The sequence below is a fragment of the Eschrichtius robustus genome, chromosome 4 (assembly GCF_028021215.1).
Source record: "Eschrichtius robustus isolate mEscRob2 chromosome 4, mEscRob2.pri, whole genome shotgun sequence".
NCBI classification, from domain to species: domain Eukaryota; kingdom Metazoa; phylum Chordata; class Mammalia; order Artiodactyla; family Eschrichtiidae; genus Eschrichtius; species Eschrichtius robustus.
Genome location: NC_090827.1, coordinates 130,053,530 through 130,080,372, shown reverse-complemented (window position 1 = coordinate 130,080,372; position 26,843 = coordinate 130,053,530). Strand labels below are relative to the sequence as shown.

At 35.6% G+C, this 26,843-nt stretch overlaps 1 protein-coding gene across 1 annotated transcript in view; it reads right to left on the bottom strand.

The window, feature by feature from the left end:
- The window catches only part of METTL14 (methyltransferase 14, N6-adenosine-methyltransferase non-catalytic subunit), a 33,434-nt gene extending 7,247 nt beyond the window's left edge, over positions 1-26,187 (bottom strand). The window contains exons 1-10 of the mRNA XM_068542326.1: positions 25,994-26,187; positions 22,048-22,136; positions 18,013-18,100; positions 16,517-16,597; positions 16,062-16,149; positions 10,498-10,588; positions 7,974-8,115; positions 4,244-4,336; positions 1,408-1,524; positions 76-286 (exon numbers count right to left, since the gene is read on the bottom strand). Coding sequence (XP_068398427.1) covers positions 76-286; positions 1,408-1,524; positions 4,244-4,336; positions 7,974-8,115; positions 10,498-10,588; positions 16,062-16,149; positions 16,517-16,597; positions 18,013-18,100; positions 22,048-22,136; positions 25,994-26,059 — 1,066 coding nt within the window. The 5' untranslated portion in view covers positions 26,060-26,187. The remainder of the gene's footprint in view (positions 1-75; positions 287-1,407; positions 1,525-4,243; positions 4,337-7,973; positions 8,116-10,497; positions 10,589-16,061; positions 16,150-16,516; positions 16,598-18,012; positions 18,101-22,047; positions 22,137-25,993) is intronic.
- Between the last annotated feature and the right edge of the window lie 656 nt (positions 26,188-26,843).

Sequence of the window (26,843 nt, the reverse complement as noted above, 5' to 3'; positions counted from 1 at the left end):
AACACTGTGTGCTCTTTCTTAACATCTATATCCCAAGGAACTATCAAAGTTTTTTTTTTCCTCCTGAGGTCTTACCTGGTCGAATTGTACTATCTCTTCCAAATAAATGAAGGCGTCTTCTACCAAGACAAAAATGTTCAATTATATGAAAAATTTCTACAGGCTTTTCTATATTGCCAATTTCAGGTTCTTCTGTGATAATCAAGTCAATGTCAACATTAGCATGAATGAAGTCCCCGTCTGTGCTACGCTTAACAGTTCCTTTGATCCCCATAAGGCAATGTTCCTAAATAACAATAAGAGCAGAACAATTAATCTCTTTTCATCAACAGTCATATTTCATAACATTTTACATTTCTGATGTTCCCCAATTCCAAAACAATCCTCATTTCTCTGAATCTTTGGGATACAGGTCTATGGGCAAAAACACAAAAGGAAAAACCTGGATCTCTGGATCTGAGAAGACTGCCAGGGAAACTAGACATTAGAGTATTAAACTTGGGGACATGACATTTTAGAATTGAGTCAACAACCGTAGAATCTTTTCCTATGCAACCCTTGATAATAACTTGTCTTCAGCAGTTATGGGCATGGCACTTGACCTTGGAATCTTAAAATGATGTTATACTGGGCCTCACATGACCCAAGATCAAAACTATATATAAGGTATAAGCCTTTTCATATGGAGAGGACTTTAAGCATGGATACAGACTTATAAATACTCAACATAAGTAAATGTGAAAATCAAACGATTTCCTTTTTTGTTGTTTGTTTTTTGACCTCCATTTAATCTGGATGACAGAGTATGATTTAAATAAATTTAATCTCACTTGACTCCATGAACCAATAATAGCAAGGATGGCTAAGATTCCCTTCAAACAGAATTTCTAGTCCAGGAAAGACTTTAAAAAGACTCTCCACCAGAGGCTCCCTGAAGAGTGAAAGACTGGAGGACAAACTGTTAAACCCTGATAACTAGCTGGGCAGTCCTCTGAAGCAGAGGTTCTCAGTGGTTCTTGTTCAGGTTCTTATGTAGAAAAAAGAAAGGAAGGTGAAAGAAATATTCATCTAAGCTGGCCAGCTATGAGTCTTGCTGCCATTTCCTTTCTCTGAGCATAGAGAAAGGAAAAAAATCTCAGGGTCAGAAGTACTAAAAGCCCATATCTGACTCAGAATTACAGAAGTTTACGATATACAGGAATACCTTCTCCAGCACAGTATAGGTTGATCTGAGTGAATAAAATATTTTAAAATTAACTTGGATGTATTACTTTAATGCTCAATGCCATTTGTACAAGTCAAAGAGAAGGACCTTTCCACCAAAATTAATTAAACAGTATATAGTCATTTGGAAAAGCTTGAGAGAAAATAATGAAAATAAAGAAAACAAAACAGTAAAGGCAATACCTTTGTTCTCTGGAAGACAGCCTTTGGATCTAAAGTCTTAGTCTTCCCAGGATTGTTTTTATTGGTTTTAATCCAACAAATATCTTCACATCTTCTGTAACCCCACTTGCGTAAACACTAGAAATGAAAGAATTTTTAAAAAAATCCTTAGCTAAAAGAAATAAACAATACTTAAAATAACCAACCAGCATTAAAAACTTCCTAGAGGTTTGAGACATTAAATTCCAAGGTGTCACAGTAATTTTGTCTTTGTGCAGAAATAGAAAAAAAGAAATACTAGTCTTTAAATATACAGCCATTATACAGAATACACATATACCTTCTAAATATTAATATACAGTTGATATCAAAACATAGAAAGGATTACATAATACTCTGATTCTTTAATACTACCTTCTACTGTCATCAATAGAAAGTTTTAAATCATAAGAAAACTCAGTCCCTCTTTAATCAGAAAATAATTCAAAAGATAATTCTGAATAAATGGGCCACACTCTTCAAAATGTTAAGGTCATGAAAGATAAGAAAAACTAAGAAAGTCTTCCAGATAAAAGAAGATTGAAGAGACATGAAAACTGATGACACTGAGTGATCCTAAGACCAGAGAAAAATTATTTTTACTATATAGATGTTATAAGTGGGACAACTGCAAAAACTGTCTTATTGAGAATAGTATCAAAACAGTGTTAATTTTATGATGCTAATAATTGTACTATTATTATATAAGAAAATGACCTTATCTTTCAGAAATATAACTGAAGCACTTAGGGGGAAAGGGACATTATGTCTAGAATGTACTCTGAAATGGGGGAGGGAAAAAGGGAAAGAATGAAAAAGAGTAAAAGAGAGAGTGAGGGGGAGAGGAGAATAAAAAAGTAAATGTGAACATTTGAGCTTCTGGGTGAATGGTAAATGTGGATTGTTGCATAATTTTTAGAACTTTTCTGTAAGACTGAAGTTATTTTGAAATAAAATGTCTTAAAATCAGAAAAAGAACAAAAGATAATTTTGTTCCTTCCACCTCAATTTTCTATCCTCTGACAAAGCTAAAAACTGTTGAAAATGTTCTGATAACTTCTTTCCAAATTAGAGTCTTATCAAATGTTACTTTTATGATTTAATACTAAACCTCAAAAATTCAAAGACTTAAAATTGTTCTTATATTTCTTTATTGGGTAAAACTTTACTTTCATCTTTATGTAATCTAGACAATAGAGAGATTTGAACCTTAGTGTCCTAGAATCTGTTATATATGAACATATAACAAATACTAACTAAGTGAGTACTCAGAGTGGCATTTTGAGGCCTACCATATGCAGGTGTTGGCTAGCTGCTGGGAAAAAAAACATGAATAAGATATAGTCCTTACCCCTAGTTGATTAAGAGCAAAGTAGGGGGAAATAAGTAAATTGTGCAGTACAATATTGTTGGTACTATGATCAAGTACAAATAGAGATGTAGTGGAGCATAAAATATATGCACTTTCCAGGAATGCTCTTACTGTATATACTGAGATACACCACAAAATGAAACTTAGATTTTTAATTTAAAATCTCAAAACTCAAGATCAGTATCTGTTCCTGTTGCCAAATATCTGTTTCGCACTGCATTAAATATCACAAGGGCCTAAATCCAACATGCCCTAATCAACTTAGCACAAGCTCATGAGTATTTATCATGCTGAATTATTTTTGTAATCATTTGGAGCCAAAATCTGCTTTCACCAATATGATAAATTGATGCATAAACAAATAGATAAAACCTCCTAATCAATTTCAACCTAATTTGGGGGGTGGGAGAAAAGCCCAAAGCCAGACATTAGAGCTAAAAAAGGTAAATACCAATATACCTATAAAAACATACAGTATGTCTCTATTTTCTTAGATTTTCTATAGTATCTTAGGGAGGTGCCAGCAATAAAATAGATACCCTATATACAGTTACAGTCCTACCATGGAGTTAATAAATGACAGAAGCAATGATGTTATCCAACAGTCTCAAACTTGCTATTTATACAAAGAATACAAAAGCAATTGCAGAATTTCAGGGTTTGAGAACAAATTTATCTCAATATAATCCTACTTAAATTCTTCACCTGTCAAACCTCCTAAAATTACCAGGATTTAAATGAGATCATAGGCAGTAGATCAAGTAATATTTCCTAAAAATGGAAAGTATTATCCAATAACAAGTGAGGTAACTGAAACACACAAGAGTAAATATCTCTTTACCCAAAGTTTCACTGTTGGACATCAGAATTGAGACCAGAACTAGCCGCAATGCTTCCATTATAAAAAAGCTTTATTATTTTGTTTCCATTTAGAAATCCAAAATACTCCAATCAAAAAACCAAAAAAAGTTCTGAAATACAATAAATATAAGGTACTTAAATTGAGATGTTATAACTTCTTTCTCACTCTCATGCATTCATTCAAACTATGTGCTCCAGATGCTGTTATTTTTCCAATTTGATTTGGCTTCCATTTGGAATTTAGGAGTTAATGCTATTCAGAAGAATACTTTTTAGCTACTAATAATGAACAGTAAATGACACTAAGCGGCTTGCTTTTGCTGCAGTTCAGTTTCAAATCTCTAAACTATTCTCTTCCTGCAGTTGTAATAAATCATATTTTGATTTATTCACCTCTAATGCTAGTTAACTAAGAGGTACTGCCTTTTGCACATTCTTTTTTAAACATTTTTTTCTTCTGAATATTTTAGTACTGGTCAAGAAACAAAGGACAAAATAACATTAATCTTCAAACTTCTTATGCAACATACTGTGTTATTTTTTTCTTATGAATTTAAAAAACCACTTAAAAAAACACCATCTTACCACTCTTCCAAGGTCCAATCCCTCCCCAGAACCACACCAGAGAAAAATAAATGATCGAGGTGCTGCAATCTCATCAATTTCCAACTTCATGATCTGTAAGAAATCAAACCAATATTGCATAGAAGCATTTTGTTTCCCATTCATCCTAAATCCAAAATAACAACCACTGAGATTTATCAGGACTTACAGCAAATGTGTTCTTTAAATGTACTAATTTTCATTAGGAAATACAATGGAAAATGAATTTTATCCTTAAAACTTGTTCTTCTGGTTTTTTATTCCCTATTAAGACAACACACGCAGATGCACACATGCACATACACTTGATTTTCTATGGAAAGAGTTTACAGGAAACCATATTTATAGAATTACAGAATTTTATAAGTTATGGCTTGAGAGCAACCTGTTACCATTTACAGAAAAAGAAACTGAAAAGGGATTAAATTACCCCAAAGATAGGGGCAAAATTAAAACATAAGCACAAATGTCTGGGGGAGGACTTGGTTTCCAGTAGAACAGTTCTAAATAAAATAAATCAATATACACATTTCAGTATAATGACTAAGTCTGAAGTGTCACAAACAATAGACTATAATTGTTTGCTTTGTATTTGTTAAGTGTGTCAATTTTTTAAAAAGTTCTGCAATAATTAAATCTCTAAATTGGGGAAATACCATATACTTGTATAAATGACTACAAAAGCAACCATTTTACATGGTATTCCTTTTCTTTTAGCTTCCTGTCACAGTTAAGAAGTTCCAGAGACAACGGTTCAAGCAAATATTTATTAGTTTCATGTATTAAGAAAATCTTAACTTCTACCTGAGTGGATCATAACCACATCATCTATAATTTATCTAGGTGAAAAAACATTATTTGACAGTGATAATGGAAAAAAAATTACAATAGGCATAAACCTATTCAGTTTTATACTTCTGACTTTAAGTCTTGATATCTCATCTAATATTCTCATAGGAATATGAATTAAAATAAATATGTAATACACACACACATGTATTCCTACAAACGTCTATACATGGTATAGTTAAAGATAAGTGATGGCACACATCAGTGGAGAACATTAAGCAAATTACTCTCTTGACATTACAATTATAAATGCTAAATGTTGGTATTTTTAGAAAGTGCTTATATTCTTAAACAAAACACACTGGCCTCTACTGACTCTCTAATGTGAAAAAGAATACCTGTGAAACCCGAATGCTTTTCTTATTTATACTTTATTTATATTAGCTACTGGCACTTTCTTTAAGGTATTATCACATAAACCTTAAGAGCTTAGGGCTCTGGGGCCAGACAAAACTTTTCAATAGCATATAAAATGGAATTCCTTTATTTCAAAAACTCTGTTAGTTTATCATATATAATTGAAGCTCCTGTACCTTCACTGACCAAACCTTAGAGATTGGCTAGAGAAAATAAAGTTCAACCTAACCACTAATCATAGACATAATAAGATTAATTTTTCAATTTTCTTTTGACTAAATTGACAAAGATTGTTTTATATTATTAATCAATTTTGATGAGGATATGGTGAAATAGATATTTCTTAAACACTACTAGAAGGAATGTAAATTTGTGCAACCTATCTGGAAAACTTCTCAGCGATAAATATCAAGAGCATTACATCTTTAACCTTAAGTTTTGGGGATACTATATACTGTATACTTTTCTGTGTTTCAACAATAAACACATTACACTTATCAGAGGAAAGGAAAAACTTTTGTAAAGTAAAATAAAATAAAAATAAAATAAATAAAATTGCCAGAGGTATTGAAGCTGAAAGGAAAAGCTTCAAGGAAGAAACACTGAAGTTATTACATCTTGAAAAGTAAGTAATATTAACAATAGTTAACAATTATTAACTCGGAAGAAGACGTGCAAGGATTCAAAGCAGTTTTCTATGGAACAGCAGTCTAGAACTTCAGTCCTTTCCCTTCCCTGCCTCTCCTGTGTTCAGTGCTCCTGATCACACTCTCCTCCTCAAAATTCCCTATTCCCTTGGTTTCCGTGACATTCATACTCTCTTGGTTCACCTCATTCATCTTTGACCCATTCTTTTCACATCTCTTTTATGTGCCTCTTAAATGTAAGTTTCCTGAGGATTTACAGTAAAGCCACACTGTATCTTAATTGAGACACTATCTCAAGACAAGTTCATTTATTCTCATAGGTTTATTGTGCTAACCCTTTAAAATCTGTATTTTGAGATGATCAGATCTGTCTTTTAAGTTTCATACTCTAATTACAACCTCTACTTGAATGTCTCACATACACCTCTAAATCAACACATTCAGTATAATCTAATCCCTCTAATCCTGTTACTCTTCTTAAATTGACTCTCTCAGCTGGTGATAACTCAACCCATTTATCCAAAGACTCAAACTCCTGAGTCATCCTTTACTCTTCCCCTCTTCCCAATCACTAGATCTCACCAGAAGTATCTACAAAACATTACTGAATTTATCACCTCCTTTCTATCCTTATTACCATCACCCTACATCAGGGTCCCTTCATCTCCTAACTAGACTACTGCAACGGTCTTCTATCTGCTCTCCCCTCTCCAGACTTCATTTTCCCTAGTCCATCCTCCTCTACACACTAATCTGACCATTTTACTAAACTGGTTAAAGCCCTTCAAAGACTCCTTAATGCCTTTAGGCATTAAGCTAAGCTTCTAAGAAGACAAGTCCAAGCTTCTAAGAAGACAGCATCTCAAGACAGTCCCAACCTGTGTTCCAACATCAACCTACACACAGACCTCCCTCACCCGTCTCTCTGCCTCCATCCCTTCTGCTCTTGCTGTTCCTTCTGCTTGGAATCCCTAATCCACCCTTTTCTTCAGCTGGCCAATTCCAGCTAATCTATCCATTCATACTGTTCATGTGTCACCTCCTCTTTGTTTATGTCCCCCAGCTTCCTCAGCTTGGTCAGTTTTTCTCAGATCACCTTATGCAGTCCTCTATTATTGAACTAACAATATGATAATGCAATTAACTGTTTAGGTAATTGTTTATTTTATCCCATTAAACTGTGTGCCCCTTAAGGCCAAATACTAAGTCTTATTCATCTTTGAATCTCCAGTACCCAGTTGCCTAGTACAAAGTGGTGCTCAATAAATATGTGTTATTTCTGTTATTGATCAGTAAAAACAGATTACTTTATGTAACTAACTGAAGCTATCAGATTGTTCAATTTTATTCAGGAAAATATAACATTATCACAATTATATAATACTGAATTATATCACAATTATATAATACATATGCCCCTTAAATCTATTATACTGTAAGTTCTTTAAAGAGTAGAAATTATGTTTGTGTGTGTGTGTGTGTGTGTGTGTGCGCGCGTGTGTGTGTACGTATACTCTGATGTTTACTAAAACTAACCAAATATGGAATGTTATCAACCATTCAATCTGTTTTTAGACTTATTTCTAGCTATACATCCAAGGACTCTAAGACTGGAATTGTGAGTCTTCCACAGACGATTTACTCACTACCTACTCAACTTCTGCCTCAAAAAGACAAACCAGACTAAAGATATTATAGTATTTGTTAATGTACCTTAGACCTTCAACCATAATATATACTATAAATCTATATTTACAATTCCTAAAAAAGTAGGAATATGTATAATATTACTTTCTGACCAGACATATATTTATTTGAAAAATAAATAATTCATTACAATGTACAAAGTTTGATCATACATCATCCCAAGTCCAGCATTTTTCATTAGCAGTGATGCCAGTCTCTCTGTAATATTCTTCTAAAGGGGGTTCAAGAAGAATCACATCAAATTTGGGTGTTAGTTCTCTGATGTCAAAGGCTTCTATATCTGCTTGTAAGTACCTATTTGATTAAAGCATAAAATGTAAGAGATTTTCAAATACTTTACAGATGGTAATGAAAGAAATTTCTTAAATATTTCCTAAACACTATTTACAAAGTCACCATGAGCTAATTACTGAATACCTTTTTATGGAGAAGTATCCTTCCTCAGTACAGACAGTAAACCATCTACCAGTGCTCTTCCCGAGGACACGGATACACTCACACTACAAAGTAAAATCACAGTCCCACACGAACATCCAAAATACAAACTTCTCTCATTTCTTATATTGAAAATCCATACTCAGATATGAGTGTCTGAGCCCCTTTCCGTTATCATCTTAATATTCCAAAGAATACCATATTACTTTTTCCACAATTGTTAAGTTAGTAAAGCTATTTGTTAGTAAGTTTTAAATTCCTCCCTCTAAAAAAGTTTCTAAAAATGGACATAATTTTCTTTCATTAGTTTGTGCCTTAGTAATATTGTTTAAGTCTTTTCTAGCTACTTAGTATAAATTACTACTAGCCTTTACTTAATGGTTATTTCCACATAGTATGAAAGTATTTTAAATATAAATATAAAATACTTTAAATGTAAGAGTATTTTTAAATAGGATGAATATTAGTCTGCTAAAATTTTCGCCACAAACTCAGACTTCTTTGTGGTTCTTCTAATCATTAACAGTATACATTTTAGCAAACTGTTAAATGTACAAAATGTTCAAAGTAAGCTAAATGTGAAATAAACAGTCTCCAATTTCAGAGACCTTAAACACATTTTTTTAGGGAAACATTAGTCTGTTTAGCAAAGGTTAAAATGAATTTTTGTATTCCAAAATGTTAATAGCATCTCTGGTTGCCGAGTTATAATTAACTTTCATTTTCTTACTTTCCCTAAGTTTTCTAACTTTCTTCAATAAATTTTGAGAAGAAAAGTCATTTAAAAACATTTTAAGATAGTCAGGAATACAACAAATATGATTTTCTAAGAAAAAAAATTTAAATTAGTAATTTAAAGTAAATTATCTAGAAAACTGAAAATAAATTAAATGAGAACCTACTGTGTACTCAGCACTGCAGTTTCAAACTAATATATATTACTATACAGAAGAAAGAGAGTGTGTTAACCTTACAAAGATGGTGAATTTTTTGGAGAAAAGGGAACACTCTTGCACTGTTGGTGGGAATGTAAATTGATACAGCCACTATGGAGAACAGTATGGAGGTTCCTTAAAAAACTGAAAATAGAACTACCATACGACCCAGCAATCCCACTACTGGGCATATACCCTGAGAAAACCATAATTCAAAAAGAGTCATGTGGGCTTCCCTGGTGGCGCAGTGGTTGAGAATCTGCCTGCCAATGCAGGGGACACGGGTTTGAGCCCTGGTCTGGGAAGATCCCACATGCCGCGGAGCAACTGGGCCCGTGAGCCACAATTACTGAGCCTGCGCGTCTGGGCCTGTGCTCCGCAACAAGAGAGGCCACAATAGTGAGAGGCGCGGCACGTGCACCGCGATGAAGAGTGGCCCCCGCTTGCCACAACTAGAGAAAGCCCTAGCACAGAAACGAAGACCCAACACAGCCATAAATAAATTAATTAATTAATTAAAAAAAAAAAAAGAGTCATGTACCAAAATGTTCATTGCAGCTCTATTTACAATAGCCAGGACATGGAAGCAAGCTAAGTGTCCATCAACAGATGAATGGATAAAGAAGATGTGGCACATATATACAATGGAATATTACTCAGCCATAAAAAGAAACGAAATTGAGTTATTTGTAGTGAGGTGGATGGAGTTAAGAGTCTGTCATACAGAGTGAAGTAAGTCAGAAAGAGAAAAACAAATACAGTATGCTAACACATATATATGGAATCTAAGGAAAAAAAAAAGGTCATGAAGAACCTAGTGGCAAGACAGGAATAAAGACACAGACCTACTAGAGAATGGACTTGAGGATATGGGGAGGGGGAGGGGTGAGATGTGACAGGGTGAGAGAGTGGCATGGACATATATACACTACCAAATGTAAAATAGATAGCTAGTGGGAAGCAGCTGCATAGCACAGGGAGATCAGCTCGGTGCTTTGTGACCACCTAGAGGGGTGGGATAGGGAGGGTGGGAGGGAGATGCAAGAGGGAAGAGATATGGGAACATATGTATAACTGATTCACTTTGTTATAAAGCAGAAACTAACACACCATTGTAAAGCAATTATACTCCAATAAAGATGTTTAAAAAAAAATGTATAAATGGTCAGTATGTTAATGTTTTCAATAAATCCATAAAATACAGGAAAAAAAAAAAGATGGCAAATTTTTTTCAAACAGAAAAGAGGTTACATGATAAAAAGACTAATATTTTAAGGCTGAGTTGGGAACAAAAAACCCCACTTACATAGGAGGAGTGTTAGATTTAGCTATTAACTCATCCTTCAGCCTGATGAGCTCCCTCAGTTTAGGGTATTCTTCAAATCTGTCAGCCAAACCTGAAGAGGAAACAGAGTAAATTCCAAATTTCAATACAAAGGAACATCAGTGCACTCAGACGTGACGAGCCTGCACAGAACAAAGCAATACACAACCACCTCTTCATCTGCACATCCTTTTAAAAAAGTCTGAGGACTTTTAAGCAATGCATATATACATTTTATATACCCAATGGCCCTAATCCCACATGCAGGCAAGCTCCCAGATGTTCTAAAGCCCAGATCAAGTCAATTAACCATTTAATTTCTCAAATTTATTAAATTAACTAACCTGCTTATAGCATCAAATTTAGCCATTCTGTTCTCAGGAAAAGAAAATTTTTTCTCTCAATCATGCTTTTTTCGTTTTCTTTTTACTAAAAAAAGTCTTTCTCCCAAAGAATCTAGTGATTGTTAAAATTTTTACTTAGTTTCTTAGACAGTTATCCAAAGCAGAGAAAATGAGGATTTCTTATCTTTACTACTGATGATCTTAAATTAAGTGGCTACACTTTATGGACACAATCCCAGAACAAATCTAATTAAGAAGATAATGAGTCTCTGACAGTCATTAGCTCACACCTCATTCACTCCGATTACTTATCTAAATTGTACTAACAATTCCAAGATAAGTCACTTTCTCTAAGAATATTTCCTATATCAATATTTATAGTTTTAAAGATCTCACTCCACATTATTATAAACCAAATCCTCAGAAACATTTTCAAGCTTAGGACCTTGAAAAACATCTCCAAATTCCATAAAGGTTAAAAACAGGAGACTTGTTCCCATGTCCTCAAAAATATTTAAATCTTTGAGCCTCAGAAGAGATTTTAGGTAAAACAACATAACAACTGTTTAAACAACTGTAGGAGTAAGTAGGGCTTTGAATATCAAAGATTCCTAAAAGTTTTTATTTTGTTTTTTCTTTCTTCCCTACAAGAAGCATATTCATAACAATATAAATTATATAAACATCTTAAGTTGAAAACCAGAAGTACATTTTAATAACTTTAATATCAAAGAGTAAAAAAGTGAAAGATTTTGTAAAGCCTCCTCAATCAGTGGTTACAGATCAAATTTCAAATGAAACAAATTTGAAGATTTTAGTACAATCAGGTTTCAATCACAGTAGAGTCAGCTCTCAATCATCTACAAAAGAGGTACACCTTTTTCTCAATCCATAATACTTTCCTAAGTACATTTTCTTTGCCTTGGAGAAATAAGTGTCTTAAAAGCAGAAAGTCTGATAATGAAATCTGGTTATATCAATATAACTTATCATAACTTTAAGGAGAAAAACAGCTTTTTGAAGTATAATTGATAAATAAAAACCTTATATATTAAACCTATATTTAACGTATGCAATTTGATGAGTTTGAACATATGCATACACCTGTGAAACCATCACCACAATCAAGGTAAGACTTATCGATAACCTCCAGAAGTTTCTTTGTGTTCCTCTGGTTTTAGTGTGTGTGTGTGGTAAGAACACTTAAGTAAGATGAAATCTACCCTCTTAAATTTTAAGTATTGCTGACTATAGTCAACAGTATTGCTGACTACAGACAATTTGCTATACAGCAGATCTACAGAAAAAATTTATCTTGCATAACTGAAATTTTATACCAATTGAACAACAACTCCCCATTTTCCTCTCTCTAGCCCCTGACAATCACTGCTGCATTCTCTGCTTCTATGAGATTGACTATTCCAGGTACCTCATAAAAGTGTTATGTATTTATATACACATACTATTTTAGGTACCTCTATAAGTGCATGCATATTTGCCATCCTGTGACTGGCCTATTTCACTTACCATTATCATAACTTTTTGTGCTACATCTAAATTTTGCCTGTGAAAACATTAAAATCAGTTTCTACATGTTGCTTACAAACAAGAAAGGAAAAAATAAATTGGATTACATCAAAATAAAAATTTTTGTGTTGCAAATAGTACCAACAAGAAAGTGAAAAGACAGGAATTCCCTGGCAGTCCGGTGGTTAGGACTCTGCGCTCTCACTGCCAAGGGCATGGGTTCAATCCCTGGTCGGGGAACTAAGATCCCGCAAGCCGCAGTGTGCCCAAAAGAAAGACAACCCACAGAATGGGAGAAAATATTTGCAAATCATACATCTGATAAAGGACTTGTACTGAGAATATATAAACAACTCTTACAATATAATAATAAAAAGACAAATTATCAATTAAAAAATAAGCAGGGTTTAGACATCTCTCTAAAGTAGGTATTTAAGTGGAAAAATAAGCATAGGAAAAGATTCTTAATATCATTAGTCACTAGGGAAATGTAGATCAAAACTGCAATGAAATATTACTTCATACCACTAGGATGGCTATAATTAAAAAGACAGATAATAAAATGTCAAGGGTGGTAAGAAACTGGAAGCCTCACATATTGTTGGTAGGAATGTAAATGGTACAGCTGCTCTGAAAAACATTTGGGCAGTTCCTCAAAAAGTTAAACATAGAATTACCACATGACCCAGCAATTCCACTCCCAGGTATATACCAAAGAGAAATGAAAGCATACATTCACACAAAAGCTTTACATGAATATTCACAGCAGCAGAGTTTATAACAATCAAAAAGTGGAAACAACACAAATGAATAGATAAACGAAATGTGGTATGTACATACAATGGAATATTTGGCAATAAAAAGAAATGAAGTACTGATAATATGCTGCAACATCAATGGCCCCTGAAAACATGTTAAGTGAAAAAAGCCCAGTCACAAAATATCACATATTGTATGAGTCCAATTATATGAAATGTCTAGAATAGGCAAACTGATAGAGACAATAGTCAATTAATGATTACTTAAGGCTGGGGGGCAACTGTGGGAGAAGGAATAGGAATTGACTGCTAATGAGTACTGAATTTCTTTAGGGGAGATGAAAATGTTCTAAGGATGTGGAGAAAGGGGACTTGTACACTGTTGGTAGGAATGTAAATCGGTGCAGCCACTGTGGAAAACAGTATGGAGGTTTCTCAAAAAAACTAAAAATAGAACTACCACATGATCCAGCAACTCCATTCCTGGGTATATATCCGAAGAAAATGAAAACACTAATTCAAAAAGATACACGCACCCCAATGTTCTTAGCAGCATTATTTACAATAGCCAAGAAATGGAAGCAACCTAAGTGTCTAGCAAAGGTAAATGGATAAAGACAATGTGCTATATATATATATATATATATATACACACACACACAATTACTACTCAGCCATAAAAAAAAAGTGAAATTTTGCCTTTTGCAACAACATGGATGGACTGGAGGGTGTTATGCTTAGTGAAATAAGTCAGACAGAGAAAGACAAATACTGTATATTATCACTTATACGTGGAATCTAAAAAATAAAACTAGTGAATATAACAAAAAAAGAAACAGACTCACAGATAAAGAGAACAAACTAGTGGTTACCAGGGGGGAGAGGGAAATGGGGAGAGCAAAATAGGGGGAGGGGATTAAGAAGTACAAACTTCTATGTAGGGCTTCCCTGGTGGTGCAGTGGTTAAGAATCCGCCTGCCAATGCAGGGGACATGGGTTCAAGCCCTGGTCCAGGAAGATCCCACATGCCGCAGAGCAACTAAGCCTGTGCACCACAACTACTGAGCCTGTGCTCTAGAGCCTGCAAGCCACAACTACTGAAGCTCACGTGCCTAGAGCATGTGCTCCGCAACAAGAGAAGCCATTGCAATAAGAAGACGGCGCACCGCAACGAGGAGTGGCCCCACTCTCTGCAACCAGAGAAAAGCCCACGTGCAGCAACGAAGCCCCAACATGGCCAAATATAAAATAAATAAAATAAATTTATTTAAAAATACATATATAAAATAAAATTTTTAAAAAACGTTCTACGTATATAATAAATAAGCTACAAGGATATATTGTAGTACAGCAGAGAAAATACAGCCAATATTTTATAATAACTATAAATGGAATATAATCTTTAATAATTGTAAACCACTATTTGTACACCCAAAACTTATATAATATTGTAAATTGACGATACCTCAATTTTTTAAAAAAGTTCTAAAATTAGATTGTGGCAATGGTTGCACAAATCTATAGATATTCTTAAAAAACTGAATTATATTCTTTAAATGGGTGAACTGTATAGTACATGAATTATCTCAGTCAAGCTGTTTTTTAAAATGTAGGGATAATGCCTTTGGTAAGCTTATCGGTAGACTGGACACAGCTGAGAAAAGATTCTGAGCTTGATGATATCTCAATGGAAACCTCTAAAACTGAAAAGTAAATAGAACAAAAATTGGAAAAAAAAAAAAAAGCCAGACTATATACGGAATGTGGGACAACTACAAAAGGTATAATGTGTAATGGAAATATAAGAAGGAGAAAAAACAGAAAGAGGAACAGAAGAAATATTTGAAATAATAATGACTGAGAATTTTCCCAAAATAATGTCAGACATCAAACCCCAAATACAGGAAGCCCAGAGAGTACCTAAGAGGATAAATGCAAAAAAACCCCAAAGCAAACAAAACCCAGCTATACCTACACACATCATTTTCAAACTACAGAAAATCAAAGCTAACGAATAAATTCTGAAAGAAACCAGAAAAAAAAAAAATACCAAACCTATTGAGGAACAAAGTTAAGAATTATACCCAACTTCTCAGAAACAAGCAAGCAAGAAGAGGGTGAAGTAAAACACTTAAAGTGTTGAAAGAAAGAAAACACCAATCTAGAATTCTGTACTTTGCAAAATTAATCTTTCAAAAAGTAAAGGAAAAATAAAGACTTTCTCAGGCAAACAAAAATTGACGGAATTTGTTGCCAATAGGCCTGCCCTGCAAGAAATGTTAAAAGAAATTCTTTAGAGAAAAGGAAAATAATATAAGAGAATCAGATTTGCATAAAGAAAGGAAGAGCATCAAAGGAATAAATGAAGGCAAAATAAAAATGAGGGATAGTGGGCTTCCCTGGTGGCGCAGTGGTTGAGAATCTGCCTGCCAATGCAGGGGACACGGGTTCGAGCCCTGGTCTGGGAAGATCCCACATGCCGCAGAGCAACCAGGCCCGTGAGCCACAATTACTGAGCCTGCGCGTCTGGAGCCTGTGCTCCGCAACAAGAGAGGCCGTGATAGTGAGAGGCCCGCGCACTGCGATGAAGAGTGGCCCCCGCTTGCCACAACTAGAGAAAGCCCTTGCACAGAAACGAAGACCCAGCACAGCCATAAATAAATAAATAAAAATAAATAAATAATTTTTAAAAAAAATGACGGATAGTTACAGAACCAAAATGAAGGAAAGATGGAAGGAAGAAGGAAAAAAGTAACACTGCTTGATGGAAAAAGAGAGTGGACTAGAAGTACTAAGAATGGAAAGGGGAAGCCAAGCCAGGAAAAATAACTTTGTTAGAAATAAACCACAAAATGGATAAATTACATGCGTATAATCAACAGCTAGCAACAGCATATTCCCAACAAATCTGACATACCTACATCTCTGATGAAATTTTGAGGTCTATGTCCGGTGTCTACAAAATGTTGGCAGTAATCATTATGGGGATTTAAACTCTGTGTTCCCTAAAGAAAACATCAAAATTAAATTAATAGCATTCGCTCTGATGGCAGATACACTAAGTCTGTACTTTATTTTTTATTATGAGGCCATACAAAATATAAGTTAATTGACATTAAAAAAACCAGAAAACATCACTATTAAAATAATAGTATTACAATTCAGTATCTACAGACATTAATAAAGCATTATCTCATCCTAAATAGCCAAGCATCAGAAGAATACTTCATGAATAATTTTAAATCACCTTTATTTTATAATAATGATCCCTCAATAACTGAAAAAATCTTGAAAACAAGTTAAGTATTTAAAATCTTTTCAGGCATAGAGCTAAAATGTGAACAGTTATGGACTTGAAAATTATTTATTTACCTTAAGAAAAGTACTAGAATCTTTGTAAATCTCTTCTTCATATGGCAAATTCTCATCCTCCTGTTGCATTTCTAATTCATCCTTGGAAAAGGAAGTATACATTTTATGTATAAGAGGAGTATCTCACATATTATGATATCTCGAGTATTAAGACTCATATAAATATTTTCTTTCCCTAAGATACAATAAAGTTTTTCAAATTACTGTTAAAGTCAAACATTGAAGTCAGGACTTCCCTGGTGGTCCAGTGGTTAAGAATCCGCATTCTAATACAGGGGACGCAGGTTGGATCCCTGGTCGGGGAACTAAGATCCCATGTGCCGTGGGGAACTAAGATCCCACGTGCCACGGGGCAACTAAGCCCGTGCACGTGCCCGACAGCTAGAGAGAAGCCCACGCGCGGCAATGAAGAGCCCACATGCCACAACTAAGGCCCGATGCAGCCAAATAAATAAATAAATAATTAAATAAAATACAAATTAAAAAAAAATTTTTTTTAATCTAAAAAACAAAGAAAATTGAAGTTTTTGCTTTCCCATCATTAGCTGTAACTAGTTATGTTTATAATATATAAAATAAATGTTTCTTTTTCATTCTCATCAGTAATAATTGTCTAAAGCTACTAATTTTGTTGACTAAGTTATCTAGGATTATTTATCTCTGATATAATACCTTAAATATTAGAATTTAGCTCAAATCATGAAAGATACGACCACCAATGGGGCAATTTTATTTCTACTAGATCAAACCATGTGAAACTGCTATTTTATAAGTCAAAAATGCTAAAACACCAGAAACTGTATATGGTTTGACCTAATATAATCACAAATAGTTGTAATATAAAAGGATATATCAAATGCAACCAACACACAAGAGAATATTTATGAAATTAGATTAATTATACCTAAAGATTTACTGAAACTATTTATTCTCTTCTCTATTGAATATAGTTGTATGACAATTAATTTGAAAAAAATGGAGGTAGGTTTTTTTGTCCTTAACTTTCTTTCTTTTCAACTACATATTGTAATTACAAGTTGAGAAGCTGGGTTTTTGCCTTGGGCCTCTGTCAGAAATGGTTCTACACTGCTGTCTAGCCCATGAGTTCTCAAAATATTTCAATTTGACTACCCTATATTGTTAACATGGAATAATGCAACTCAAAAAAAGACAGTAATGTAGCCTCTCAAAATATGATCGAATTATCCAAAGTTTCTGATACATCTACCTCCTTACTCTTATTTAAGAATGCTATCACCTAGTGCTTACTAGGCATTATGCTAAGTGCTTTATATACATCACCTAATTTAATCCACATACCTCTTGTGTTAAACTGATATGTCTTAATTTACCTAATTACATACACACTACCAACAATTATTCAGTATTCTGTCAAAATTCAGCTTCTGTCAAATTTTGTTTTCCTGGGTAAGACTCTATGGATTGTAAGGACTTATTTTCTTCTTGACCATAAAATTGTCCCATTCTCTACTTGCCTTATATTCTTCCATTTTGTCTTCATCTGTCTCTCCTTCATCCTGATACTTACGTTTTGCATTTGGAGCAGAGGTATCATAGGAAGCCCTGAAAATTAAAACTGAAATATCACTCACAAATATATACAAGATGTATTAATGTATCCATTAATAATATTAAAGAACCAGTTATAAAAACAGAACAAGGCAAATTTTTCCTGACTCAACAGTATCTATTCACCCAGTTTATAAATCTTAAAAGTATCACAACCTGATGAATAATCTGTACTTTATTTTTATGAGAAAGCAAACAAATAAGAAACTAAGCTTTTATAAGGTATGTATGACAAAAAGAAACTTCTAAGTTATGTATCATTCTAACCTGTCTTGAGCAAAACTGATGTTCTGTAAAGGACCATAAGGGACTACTACAAGCAACTATATGCCAATAAAATGGACAACCTGGAAGAAATGGACAAATTCTTAGAAAGGTAAAAAATTCCCAGACTGAACCAGGAAGAAACAGAAAATATAAACAGACCAATCACAAGTAATGAAATTGAAACTGTGATTAAAAATCTTCCAACAAACAAAAGTCCAGGACCAGATGGTTTCACAGGTGAATTCTATCAAACATTTAGAGAAGAGCTAACACCCATCCTTCTCAAACTCTTCCAAAAAATTGCAGAGGAAGGAAAACTCCCAAACTCATTCTATGAGGCCACCATCACCCTGATACCCAAACCAGACAAAGATACTACAAAAAAAAGAAAATTACAGACCAATATCACTGCTGAATATAGATGCAAAAATCCTCAACAAAATACTAGCAAACAGAATCCAACAACACATTAAAAGGATCATACACCATGATCAAGTGGGATTTATCCCAGGGATGCAAGGATTCTTGAATATAAGCAAATCAATCAATGTGATACACCATATCAACAAATTAAAGAATAAAAACCATATGATCATCTCAATAGATGCAGAAAAAATTCGATAAAAATTTGACAAAATTAACACCCATTTAAGATAAAAACTCTCCAGAACATGGGCATAGAGGGAACCTACCTCAACATAATAAAGGACATATATGACAAACCCACAGCAAACATCATTCTCAATGGTGAAAAACTGAAAGCATTTCCTCTAAGAGGAGGAACAAGACAAGGATGTCCACTCTCACCGCTATTATTCAACACAGTTTTGGAAGTCCTAGCCACGGCAATCAGAAAAGAAAAAGAAATAAAAGGAATACAAATCGGAGGGACTTCCCTGGTGGCGCAGTGGTTAAGAATCCACCTGCCAATGCAGGGGACACGGGTTCGAGCCCTGGGCTGGGAAGAGCCCACATGCCGCAGAGCAACAAAGCCCATGCGCCACAACTACTGAGCCTGCGCTCTAGAGCCCACGAGCCACAACTAATGAAGCCCATGTGCCTAGAGCCCATGCTCCGCAACAAGAGAAGCCACCACAATGAGAAGCCCATGCACTGCAATGAAGAGTTGCCCCTGCTCGCCGCAAGTAGAGAAAGCCTGTGCACATCAACGAAGACCCAACGCAGCAAAAAATAAATAAATAAATATTTTTTTTTAAAAAGGAATACAAATTGGAAAAGAAGAAGTAAAACCGTTGCTGTTTGCAGATGACATGATAATATACATAGAAAAATGCTACAGATGCCACCAGAAAACTACTAGAGCTAATCAATGAATTTGGTACAGGATACAAAATTAATGCACAGAAATCTCTGGCATTCCTATACACTAACTACAAAAGATCAGAAAAATAAATTAAGGAAACAATCCCATTTACCAATGCAACAAAAAGAATAAAATACCTAGGAATAAACCTACCTAATGAGGCAAAAGACTTGTACTCACAAAACTATAAAACACTGATGAAAGAAATCAAACATGACACAAACAGATGGAGAGATATACCATGTTCTTGGATCTGAAGAATCAATATGGTGAAAATGACTATACTACCCAAAGCAATCTACAGATTCAATGCAATCCCTATCAAATTACTAAAGGCATTTTTCACAGAATCAGAACAAAGAATTTTACAATTTATATGGAAACAGAAAAGATGCCAAATAGCCAAAGCAATCTTGAGAAAGAAAAATAGAACTGGAGGAACCAGGCTCCCAACTTCAGACTAAACTACAAAGCTACAGTAATCAAGACAGTATGGTACTGGCACAAAAAAAGAAATATAGATCAGTGGAACAGGATAGAAAGCCCAGAGATAAACCCACACACCTATGGTCACCTTATCTTTGATAAAGGAGGCAAGAATATACAATGGAGAAAAGTCAGCCTCTTCAATAAGTGGTGCTGGGAAAACTGGACAGCTACATGTAAAAGAATGAGATCAGAACACTACCTAACACCATACACAAAAATAAACTCAAAATGGGTTAAAGACCTAAATGTAAGACTGGACACCATAAAACTCTCAGAGGAAAATGCAGGAAAAACACTCTTTGACATAAATCACAGCAAGATCTTTTTTGACCCTCCTCCTAGAGTAATAAAAATAAAAAACAAACAAATGAGACCTAATGAAACTTAAAAGCTTTTGCACAGCAAAGGAAACCATAAACAAGATGAAAAGACAACCCTCAGAATGGGAGAAAATATTTGCAAACGAAGCAACTGACAAAGGATTCATCGCCAAAATATACAAGCAGCTCATTCAGCTCAATATCAAAAAACAGATAACCCAATCGAAAAATGGGTGGAAGACCTAAATAGACATTTCACCAAAGAAGACATACAGGTGGCCAAGAGGCACATGAAAAGATGCTCAACATCACTAATTATTAGAGAAATGCAAATCAAAACGACAATGAGGTATCACCTCACACCAGTCAGAATGGCCATCATCAAAAAAATCTATAAACAGTAAATGCTGGAGAGGGTGTGGAGAAAAGGGAACCCTCTGGCACTGTTGGTAGGAATGTAATTTGATACAGCCACTATGGAGAACAGTATGGACATTCATTAAAAAACCAAAAATAGAACTACCATATGACCCAGCAATCCCACTACTGGGCATATACCCTGAGAAAACTATAATTCAAAAAGACACATGCACCCCAATGTTCATTGCAGCACTATTTACAATAGCCAGGACATGGAAGCAACCTAAATGTCCAACGACAGAGGAATGGATAAAGAAGATGTGGTACATATATACAGTGGAATATTACTCAGCCATAAAAAGGAATGAAATTGGGTCATTTGTAGAGATGTGGATTGACTTAGAGTCTGTCATACAGAGTGAAGTAAGTCAGAAAGAGAAAAATAAATACCATATATTAACACATATATGTGAAATCTAGAAAATGGTACAGATGAACCTATTTGCAGGGCAGAAATAGAGACAAAGATGTAGAGAACGGATGGGTGGACACAGGGGGCAGAGGGAAGGGGAGGGTGGGATGAACTGGGAGATTAGGACTGACATATGTTCACTACCATGTGTAAAATAGCTAGCTAGTGGGAACCTGCTGTATAGCACAGGGAGCTCAGCTTGGTGTTCTGTGATGACCTAGATGGGTGGGATAGGAGGGGGTGGGAGGGAGGTCCAAGAGGGAGGGGACATATGTATACATATAGCTGATTCACTTCACTGTACAGCAGAAACTAACACAACACTGTAAAGTAATTATACTCCAATAAAAAAAAATTGATAACTACAATACTGAAAAATTCTAAATGCTTTATGAACTATCAAATCAATACCACTTTTAGGGCAAACTGTGTTTTTTTAATAAGGATTTTAAAAATAAAATTATATATGGCATATAAGCTAACTCCTATCCTAACATTCCATTTTCTAACTACTTTATAATTGAAAACTTACTGTATTCAGATAGTAAGTATTTCATAATTCATGAACTAACAATAAAAACCAATGTTTCCCAAATCTATACACTGATGCTTATAACAACACACTTCATACCTAGGATTATTGTTTATTAAAACAGTGATCCTTTCACAAATATTAACATGTCACTAAAAAAAAAATTATTCAACTGACCTGCAAGTTTCTCTTGTTTCGGCAATTTCTCTCTGCTCATCTTTGCTATTTAACACAGCACCAATACTGTCAGCACTTTCAGCTCCCAACTGAGAAAAGGCAAAAACCAAAAATTAGATGACAGTGTACTGAATAGCCTTCCTAGTCATTTGTAGCAGCATTTAATACATCAAGTATTAAAAAAAAAAAAAAAACAACCCATAACTACTGCAGCAGGCAAATGGACGAATTACCTTGCAGGAAAAACAGAAAACACCTTGGAGCAAAACCATGTTAATTAAGAATGATTTTGCCAGCTTAAAAGTATTTTATGTTTTCAGTTATTTTGAAATTAAAACAATTAACTTGAGCCAATCTTCTACTTTTAAAGCAAATAATAAAACACAATTTAGCAGCAGTAGCAATAACAAAACAAAAAAAAAAGCAGCTAACATATAGGGTTTATAGTGTGACAGGCACTACGTTAAACACTTTGCATACATCGGCTCACGTATTGTACCTTATTTATTCCATGCTGTAATAAATACCTTTTCAGTTCTATTCAAGCCAAGTCTTTATAATGATTATAGGCACAATACTAAACTTTACAAAAACCTGAAAAATAGTCATGCAAATTCGGGTTGGCAGTTCGGGAAATTTTGCAAAATACAACAAATGTAAACAAATCACTAGTTGAGATAAGCCTGGCTACACAGTGTGGGATCAATTCATGGAAAACTTTCAAAGCCAAACCAAGAAGTATAGAATGCAATTTACAGGCCATGAGGAACCACTTAAAAATTTTAAGCACACAAAGGGCATGAGGAAATCTGCATTAAATAATCCCTTAGCTCAAGAAAGGTGAGAAGGCACACTACAATATTAGAGCTGCAAGTCCCCAGCCTTGATCTTAAACAATTACCACTGCCTCTTTAGACTACCCACTTCATGACTCCCCTAAGGTTTCCCCAACGATAAATCTCTTCCTATATCAACTGTTCCTGATATTTTAACTCTTCCATAAAATCTTCCTGACCCCTATTCTCTTTAGTCAGAAAACACATTTATTCCCATAGGTGGAATGCTTTCTAACCTTCTTCCCAAGACTGACTCCACTCCCTTCAAATCTCAGATGAATACATTTCCTCTGAGGGTCCTTGCATGAACACTATATACAGAATAGGTAGCCTCCTTTCCATTATTTTTACCTCCTCATTTCCTCATTAAGATAGCACTTAATACATCCTTTTTGTTTTACTTCTATTTATTTGTTTCACGGTCACTATCACAACTTCCAATTTTTTATTTGTACAATTCAATTACTTTATCAGTTTACTTTTGTTTACTTCTCCCCCACTGAAATGTTAGCTCACTGAGGGGAAGAACTCTGTCCTGCTGGTATCTGTATGTTCAGCAGCTACTATAACATCTGACTTATAGTACATGTTTATAAATATGTGAATGAACCAATGAGATTTTCTACCAAGGTGTAAATCAGAATACAATGTTTTACAAGAGAAATGCTTTAAATCAAATTGTGCTTACATATATAATTGTCTTCTCATGCTCCAACATTTTTAAAAAATTGTGGAATGACTGGAGTAATAGACTTTCCATTATGGTAGCACTAAATATATTCTTTGAATAATTATGACAATTTGGTATCATTTGAAAGCACGTATAATTTTTTGAAACAAAGCTACAAGTTAAATAAAAACAGGTGTAAATCGTTGATGATAGCATCAATTGCCACAATCATGGTCTGGGCCTGTATACTACATCCGATATCTTCATCCAGCAGCCAAAAGTAAGTCAAGCAAATTATACACACTTGAGTTGTGCTCTACTCTAACAGATCATCAATCAACAAAAATTTATTAAGAACTTACTTTGGGCAAGAAACAAAGTTAGGATAGAAGATTAAGCCAACAGGAATTAAATGCAAAGACGTTGCACGCAAACTGTTTATATTCTGTATGATGGTTAATAATATACAGTAGTGGACTCAACAGTAAGGAAAATGGATGCTCAGAGGGAGAAGAGCCTAAGCCAGGGAGATCACAATAGGTTTCATCACAAAATTCTGACCTGGGCTGTCAGAGGATAGACAGAAATCAGAAAGAAAGGACAATTTTTAAAAATCATAAAGTATGTACTGCACAAATCATGTTCTGGAGAGTAATAAACCAGTCTGTCTTGTTCATACAGAGAAAAGTAAGTGAAAGAAAGGCTGAAATTAGTTGGTAAAGTGGAAGTCTGTCATTGATTATATTGTACATCCTTACTTAGGTGGAAAGGTTCCTATCCAACTGTACTAGGAGGCAGCGAGGTGTATTGAAAAGGCCTAAAACTGCAGCCTGCAAATGTAAAAGGTTTGCGGCCTTCAGCATATAACAAATTCCCTGAACTTTATTTTCTTCATCTATAAGACACAGATAGCATCTGACTGGTAGGATCAAATATAATGTATGTACAAGCTTGGCAGAGTCCTGACACACAGAAAGGACTTAATAAATGGCAGCCATTATTAAATTCTGTGCAGTATGTAAGCTCTCTGAGGGTAGGACCACCTATTATTATTCATAGCTGAATTGCCAATGTCTACAAAAGCTCCTGGCACATAGTAAGACACTCAACCAATCATTGTTTACGACTATTCTGAATCAAACAGACGTTCGAATTCAAAACTAAAGAGTAAGAATCTTGGTGGTAACAAAGAGCTGCTGAACATTTTTGAAGATAACATAATAGAAACTGGGAAAAGGAAGGCTTGGAAAAGATACCTGATTTGTCCAAAATCATTATGCCAGGAACAGATCTGATTCCAAACGCCCCCTTTTTTTTGGCCGCGCGTTTGTGGGATCTTAGTTCCCGACCACAGATTGAACCCGCGCCACAGCAGTGAAAGCGCTGAGTCCTAACCACTGGACCACCAGGGAACTCCCTAAACGCCCACATTTTTAACACTGTACCATAAATCTTTTCATCAGATCATAAAAGAGGATAGCTCTCAGATTTCCATGTACTAAAACGAAAATTTATTACTGAAAAAAATAACAGTAAGATGCCTCATCAAGCCTGCGAGCATTTCCCCCATCCCTTTTACCGGTCTGAGTGGCAGAAAGTAAAACACAACCTCTAACTTTAATTAAGCAGAGGTGTGCATCTGCATTTTCTGCTTGTGTACTCTACTAATCAAGTGTTAACTTACTCATACACAAGAAGGAGTGAAGCCAAGATTTGGAGAGACAAACCTGGGTTCAATTTTCTGGCCCAGAGGTGAAGGAGCCGGGGCAAAAATTAACCTCTGGAGCCTCTGTTTCATTATCCGATAAGTGAAAACAATATTACCTATTTCAGAGATTTGTTGTGACCGATACAGATTAAGAATTCAAACATTAGCTGCGGGTGAGGACGCGGATACCGTACACGACACAGTCGACTGCAATACGCATCATGCAGAATCTAAAATTTACACTCAGGCTACTACCAATGCAGTCGTTAGACACTATCCCAGAGAAAATACTGTAAACCTGGCCCACAATGAAGCCACAGTCTCAAGAATCGGGTGCTGATTACGAAGAAAGGCAAGACACAAACCACCATTTAAAAAGTGAACAGAAATTCTGGAGGATAGCAAGTCACTCTTCTTTGCGTGAACTGCGGTAACTTATACACAAAGACCACTGTATTCTCATCATTGAGCCCCACTCGGCGGCCATTCTATAACGGCTGCTGAAAACCAAGCGTGGCGTTCGGTTTAGCACCACCACAGTGACCGCGAGGTAAAACAGGAAAAGATTCGGGGTACCCCGGGAGTTGAGAACAAGAGGGTAGGCGGGCGCAGGGATTAAGGTCGCGGGACTAGAAAGGACTGCACCGCGGCCGGTAGGGAGACAAAAAACGGGGGAGGAGGTAAGAGGCCGGCCGCGCACGCGCATTCGCGATCCCACCCTGGGCCGCGGACCTGCTGCGCGAGAAGCTGTCGCCGTAACTTCTGCCTCTCCCGGATCTCCTGCAAGCGGCTGTCCATGTCCCAACTCTTGTTTTCCACTGCCTCGAAAACTTGGCAATGAGGGGACGAATCCCCGCCCAATTTTTCTTCGGAGACTGTGGAACACAAAATTCTCCAGGAGCTTCAAGCGGCGTCTGCCCACTCTTTTTCCCTCAATAGGTGTTTCCGGCGCGGCCGGAATTTGGCTCCACCGCTCCCGGAAGTCCCGCCTCCTTCTGGGCGCCCGCGATTTGCCGCTGCCTAGAAGGGGCCTAATGAGGGTACTGCGACGCTAGCGCTGGAGGCGTCTCCGGAGGCTTCGGCCGTTCAGAGCCGGGGCTGTCGGAGCTGTGCGGGCGAATCGCTTGACCCCTCACTTGCCCCTTCCTGGGCCTTCAGGCTACCTTGGTCTGTCAGCACTGTTGCCAAGTGGTGGGCCGTTTTGTTGAGTTCATTTTCCATTAGTTCCCCAGTTGCCAGTTCTGACGTTTTAAACATTGCCAGATACACGTTTTTTCGTGAAAGCACTAACGCGAGTCAGATTGCGGGGTTTGAACCCTGGACTGTCGTTTACTAGCTGAGTGGCCTTGGCTAGATAATCAACCTCTGTGAGCCTCTAGTTTTCTCATTTGTAAAATGGGGGTGATAAGAGTGCCTACCTCACAGAGTTGTGAAGATTGAAAGAATAAACAGCCAAACACATCCCGCCATGCAAGTGTTCATTAAGCTTTTTATTACCACTTTCCACTTGAGGCAGGGAACAGCAACTGCATCTGCCCGTGCTCTTCCCCACAACTCACTAGACCTTGAGAAGTTTCCTATT